Source organism: Cryptomeria japonica, chromosome 11, assembly GCF_030272615.1.
Source record: "Cryptomeria japonica chromosome 11, Sugi_1.0, whole genome shotgun sequence".
Lineage (NCBI taxonomy): Eukaryota > Viridiplantae > Streptophyta > Pinopsida > Cupressales > Cupressaceae > Cryptomeria > Cryptomeria japonica.
In genome coordinates this window covers 162,567,798-162,573,797 of record NC_081415.1, presented here as the reverse complement: position 1 = coordinate 162,573,797, position 6,000 = coordinate 162,567,798, and the positions used below count along the sequence as shown (strand labels likewise).

The following is a 6,000-nucleotide window of genomic DNA, read 5'->3' as shown; positions in this document are numbered from 1 at the left end:
CAAACTTAATACCAAACATTGTCATGAAAAAGCAAACGTTATTCTGAATCATGCAAACCATTTATATTTGCTGGCAGAGAACATATATGAGTCGGAAGTGAAGTTACACGAACAATTGTCTGTTTGAGTTTTTGACCTCTATTATTCTAAAAAACAAATTAAAAAAATCTGATGTCTCTTTACAGACAAGGTGGCTGCCTTCCGAGAAGCGGTTTGATGTGTAAGGGTGAAATTTGCATGCTTCGCCATTTCCCATATTTAAAAATAAAAATAAAAAAATTGACCCAAAATGTCTATATCATTTAGCTCCTTGTGGATTTGATTGTATTTTTAATGACGAATTGTTCAGTATGATTTTAAATATTGATGCAAAAAAATACACACAATAAAATCTAATAAAATTAAACAAACCGACCTATATTTAGTATGATGGATTGTGGTAATATCATGTTCTTAATTTTCAATTTAGATTAATATTTATTTTGAAGAATGTTTTGGTTGTTAAATGATATAATTTTATGCATGTTTGGATCTTTGGCCTTTCTATCCACCTACCTCATTACAAATATATTTTCATCAACCACTCATTCACATTTATTGTGAATATATGAAAATGTGAATCAAATGAGATAAGAACCAGAACAATGCAATGCAAGATTCAAACTCACAATTCACACAATCATGAAATGAAACCTAAGAATCTATGCATAAATCAAATGATAAGATCAATAATATCAATACAAAGCTCTTTGGAGACTAGATTGTTACTTGAGATTTGTTTGAATGCTTGATGTAGATCTGCCCTTAGACTTTGTAGCTTGATGCTTCACAGTGATTTTGCTAGCTTTTGAAAATGATAATGCTTATCAAAGTGGTAATTTGACCATAGCGTAGGTGCTCAAAAGTGCTTGGGAAAAATGAGTGAGTGAAAATTTTATTTATAAGCTTCACATTACATCTAATCAATGGTGGAGATTAACCAATTAGAAAGTTTGAGAGAGGGCAGAGCTTATAATGTGGATTGATGATGTGGACAGATAAGGAAATGTGTAAAATGCATGAATTAAATTAACTAGTATACCTCTACTAATGCATAGATTAAACTAACTAGTATACCTATATTTAGAAAACTCTATGTATAACACAAGGTAGTATTGCATGTGACTTTTTCAGCTGAAAATATTGTAACTAGTTGGAAAAACACAGGCTATCTAGATAAAATTGTGTAGGATTTTGATGCCCAACATCTTGGATCATGGAAACATGAGAAGAGAGAAGAAGTGGGAGTTTAGCAGACCCAGATCTCTAAATAGATGGAGGGATTAAGGAAAACACATGTTACTAAACTTGTGTATTTCTATAGATTATATTTTAAAATAATAATATTTAATACATTATTTTGAATTTTTTTTTTGGAAAAGTGCACTAACTACATATGTTCTTGTAATTGAACATAAATATAAGTATTTATCAAGATTTTTAATAAGCTTGACTTTCTTGACAATTGCGAAATATTATGTAGCTTGAGGTGAAGGGGATGACACAAATACTATTTGCAAGTTATTTTTTTAATGAATTCATTTTACAAATTATATTACTAAATTTGATTTTTTCTATTCAGTGTGGAAGAAGAACCTAAGTGGCTAAATTTGTATGGTATTGTTCTATTTGTGGTCATAATTCAGTAAATTATATTTTAAAGTAATGATAGTTAAATTATTATTTTGAAATTTTTTTGTTGAAAAGAAAACTAGGTACATATGTTCTAGTAATTAAAGCCAAATGTAGCTATTTATTAAATTTCCAATAAACTTGACTTAAATTCTTATAAATTATTAAATATTATGTAGTTGGTGAGATGAAGGGGACAAGGACGCAAACTACTATTTATGAATCATTTTCTAATGAATACAAGTAACAAATTTTTATTATTGTATGCGAGTTGTTTCTACAAAAAATATTACATTAAAATCTGCGTTCAACTTTTTAATATTAAAATCATATTTGATAAACATATTTAAGAATATATTAATCTAAAATTACAAAAAATATTACATTAAAATCTGCGTTCAACTTTTTAATATTAAAATCATATTTGATAAACATATTTAAAAATATATTAATCTAAAATTTTAAACTATAAGTAATTAGAAATAGTCTTATTATATCTCACGTTTTGAACTAATAATAATATTACACACTCACACCCCTGAAATCCAACATACCAATCGTGTATGAAAAAATAACCTTCAACCTTCTTACCAGTAGACAAAGCTTAGGGAACATAAATAGACATAAAGCTAAAAGTCATCCCACAATTGAACTTTTTCTTCTTACTGTTGGCGTGTTGACTGTCCATCCAGCATTGCACAAAAATTCCAAAAGTATTGTTGTATTTGCAGAATGCAAGGCTTACATTGTAGAATTCCATTGCGTTGTATGAGGTGGAAGAGAGAAGACCCTTAGTTTGTATTTACCATTTCCAATGTCACTAACTTTCATCAAAACTAAGTTGTTTTTCATCTTTTTATAATGAAAATGTCTTGCAAACAGGAACAGAGCTAGGTGGTTAAATGTTATACACCGAAGCTTTCCAATACAGTAGTTTGTCAATCTTGGCCTGTAATTTTTTCTGGTTCAGTCTAGCTAAGAGATAGATCAGGCAGAGGTATGGTCCTTTCTGAAACTCCTCATGTTTTTTTATCCAAAAGCTTCCATTAATGGAATATTACTGTTATATTTGTATGCTAGACTTATGCATTGTCATGAAGTGAAGTGGAAAGAGAATAAGCATCTTATTAGGGTTTCTGTAACTATTCATAAAAAATAGCTTGAATGAGCTCTGCATTGAATAAAGTTGATATCTTGATATGTCCTACTAAAGTATTTGACATGGTTTACAAGGTTGGGTCCTTAGTAAACGGTCTGATTTAACACCATATTAGTACATTATATTTGATTTCTAATTAGATTTATCAGATTTGCACAGTTCCTGTTATTAATTGTAATTGATTTCTGAATTCAATTATATAAACCCTTTTGCATCAACATTTAGAAAATATATGTTTTAAGCTGACATGACAGATTCATTGTAAAGCAGGATTTGAATAATATGGACGATAACATGGATGATATCTTTTACAATGTTGATGATCTCCTGAACTTTAGCGATGAGGAACTCAGAGATGTCTTTGAGGGAAACAATGCTGGTGACATGCCTATTCCTGTGAGTTTGTTTCTAATGAAATTCTATTGATTTATGAATGAAAAGGGCTATTCTTTTTGTCTATTAGATTTAAGCTAGGACGAAACTTTTAGAAATGTGAAGTAATTAAGGCATTAGATTTTCACAGTTCAAGGATTCGATTGTGTTAGTTTGTTTTGCATCAGCGTTTTCAATCACACTTGTGATCTATTGTTTTGTCATTCAAATATCTATCATTCTGATCATATATTGCAGAATGCAATCCAAAATATTGATGCATAATAAAGCTAAGATAATTGAATCCAGAAGCACTGAATATATGATGTAATCTCTGACATGGGTTTTCTCTTTGTTTAACAGTTAGAAGTGGGATCTCTTTTCTCTGTAGACTGTTTCTATGACAATGATTGGATGAAAGACTTCCCAGGAGGAGAACTAAAACAGATAACTACTGCTGATTTCAAACATAAAATGGAGAAAGAACAAGGCCCAGAAAATACTTCTGAAAATACCACAAGTTCTGATCTCAGTTCAGAAACAGATAACAGGTCCTGCACTGGGAAAAGATCTATTCTCTGTTCAAGAATGACAATACCAGGAAAGCCAAGAAGCAAAAGATCAAGACTGCCACTTTCTAAGTGGGCTTCTAAACCCATTTCTCCCATTGCTTCTTCTGTCAGTGAGTCTTCTACACCCATTTCTTCTAAAGCTGCAGCCTGGAGCCAATCAGATTACTTTGCTTCTGAGCAAGTTGAATGCCAGTCCTCACTGAAATCCACTACAGGAAAACATGGGAAGAAAAAGGAGAAAAAGGGGATCAAAAAATGCACACATTGTGGTGTGAATAAAACTCCACAATGGAGATGTGGGCCTCTGGGTCCTAAAACATTATGTAATGCCTGTGGTGTGAGATATAAGTCAGGTGGGCTTTTACCAGAATACAGACCTGCTGCAAGCCCTACCTTTTCACCTGATAAACACTCCAATTCCAGCAAGGTGGTGTTAGAGATGAGGCGTCAAAAATATTTGAGGGGAGAGTAAATATAATTTGTAAGGGAATAAACAGTCAAATTCCTACAAGGTGGTGTTAGAGATGAGGCGTCAAATTTTTTTGATAGGAGAGTAAATTTAGTTGCAAAAAACATTCAATTTTTTACAAAGAGGGGGTGTTAGAGATGAGGTGTCTTAAGGGAATCAGTTCTATTGGAAGGAGGAAGCAATAAATAGTAGAAGTTGAATGGTTCTTAATGAGTCCACTAGGGATCAAGTTTAATGAGGTGGGATTGTGTCTGGGGGAATTTGATCAAATAGATACCCCTCAGTTCTTGGGTTTTTAGCAGAAGATGGGGTTTCACTCCCATATCACATAGCTAAAGCAATTTTGTGAATGAAAAATAATCCATCATTATTAACTATGTTTTATTATAAAGACTTTTTTATTTATATTAATGAAAATAATTTTTGAATATTGCTGTTGTTAATAAATTTCATGGTATATTTGTTGTTTGGCAATCATCAAGGAGAATGATCAAAAGATTGTCTAAGACAAAAGAAATTTATAAAATTCAATTTTGTATATTATTATCTATTTGTGATATGTTTAAAAGAATTTAAGGAAAAAAATGTTGTGTGGATCTTTTTCACTATCATATTAGATATTAACTATTCTATAATTAATTTAATGTCAATTTTTATGTAATATTTTAATTTATATTTTTTATTTTTTAATGATTGTGTATATAATTAATTCTTGTATTAGTAGTATTGTTATGTAACGAAATCATATAATTAATTATTAAATTGATTTTTTTTTATCAATTATAAGATATTATTTATTTATTGTTTTTTTATAAAATTAACATGTGAGATTTTTAGTTTTATAAATTATAGAAATTATTTTTCCTTAATGTGATTGGTAAAAATAGTTTGGGTGTTATAGGTGTTGAAAAATAAGAAAATATAACTTTATAGTGAAAATATTTAGATAATTTTGTGCATCCAAATTAATAACAAAGATACAAATGCTATGGCTATTATTGGGTCTTTGTTAGATAAACCTCAAGCAATTCATAGTTGTGAGTTCCTTGTTGAGTAGCTTCTCGTTCCAACATGTGATGTTCTTGACCATGAGATGTTGTGTGAGATTGTTTCTATCAAATCCCTATGGTATCATGAAATATACATTTACCTCCATGACCAAATCCTCCCACCTAATCTTATTCATAATCAACAAATTCTTTATCCAATGTGCATCCCAATACATTGTCTAAGGCAACACTCTTTATCATCAATGCTATGATGAATCTCATTGCAATGATTAAACATAATAGAGGCTAGACTTACATTACAATAAGTTCATAATAGTGTTTGTGGTGACCATACTAATGGAATGGTCCTCACAAAGATATTTTTTAGAATAAGGTACTAGCGGCACACAATCAAACATGATGCAAGCCAATATGTAAGAAAATTCCTTGCTTGTGAGCAACATGTATATCTATTACATGCAATTTTATAATTTATCATCTCACCTTGTCCTCTCTTTTAATGGGGCCTTGATCTCATTGGCAAGATTCACCCTCCCTCATCAAATGGGCATAAGTTCATTATTGTTGCCACTAAATATTTTACTAAGTGGGTGAAATTCACCCCTCTCACCATTATTACTTGCATTTGAATATCCAATTTCACCCTTTACCACATAATTTATCATTATGGTATCCCTTGAACCATCATTATTGACAATGATATACCATTTAAGATTTAAGATGTTTGCAATCTTTCTAGATAATCTC

General features: G+C 30.6%; 1 protein-coding gene across 2 annotated transcripts; it reads left to right on the top strand.

The window, feature by feature from the left end:
* Nucleotides 1-2,541: 2,541 nt before the first annotated feature.
* LOC131066036 (GATA transcription factor 9-like) lies at nucleotides 2,542-4,649 on the top strand. Of its 2 annotated transcripts, none has more exons than XM_058000713.2 (3): nucleotides 2,542-2,668; nucleotides 3,098-3,226; nucleotides 3,566-4,649. In XM_058000713.2, exons 2-3 carry the CDS (start codon nucleotides 3,113-3,115, stop codon nucleotides 4,244-4,246), a joined length of 795 nt encoding a protein of 264 aa, XP_057856696.2. In that variant the 5' UTR covers nucleotides 2,542-2,668; nucleotides 3,098-3,112; the 3' UTR covers nucleotides 4,247-4,649. The 2 variants fall into 2 exon arrangements, with proteins under 2 accessions (XP_057856696.2, XP_057856695.2); XM_058000712.2 differs by having other exon boundaries at nucleotides 2,543-2,668; nucleotides 3,101-3,226.
* Nucleotides 4,650-6,000: the final 1,351 nt, after the last annotated feature.

Bases quoted from the DNA above. Each gene is read 5' to 3' on its own strand.
- LOC131066036 (XM_058000713.2), top strand. From the start codon at position 3,113: ATGGACGATAACATGGATGATATCTTTTACAATGTTGATGATCTCCTG. The intron at 3,227-3,565 runs GTGAGTTTGTTT...TTTGTTTAACAG, and splicing joins CTGGTGACATGCCTATTCCT to TTAGAAGTGGGATCTCTTTT.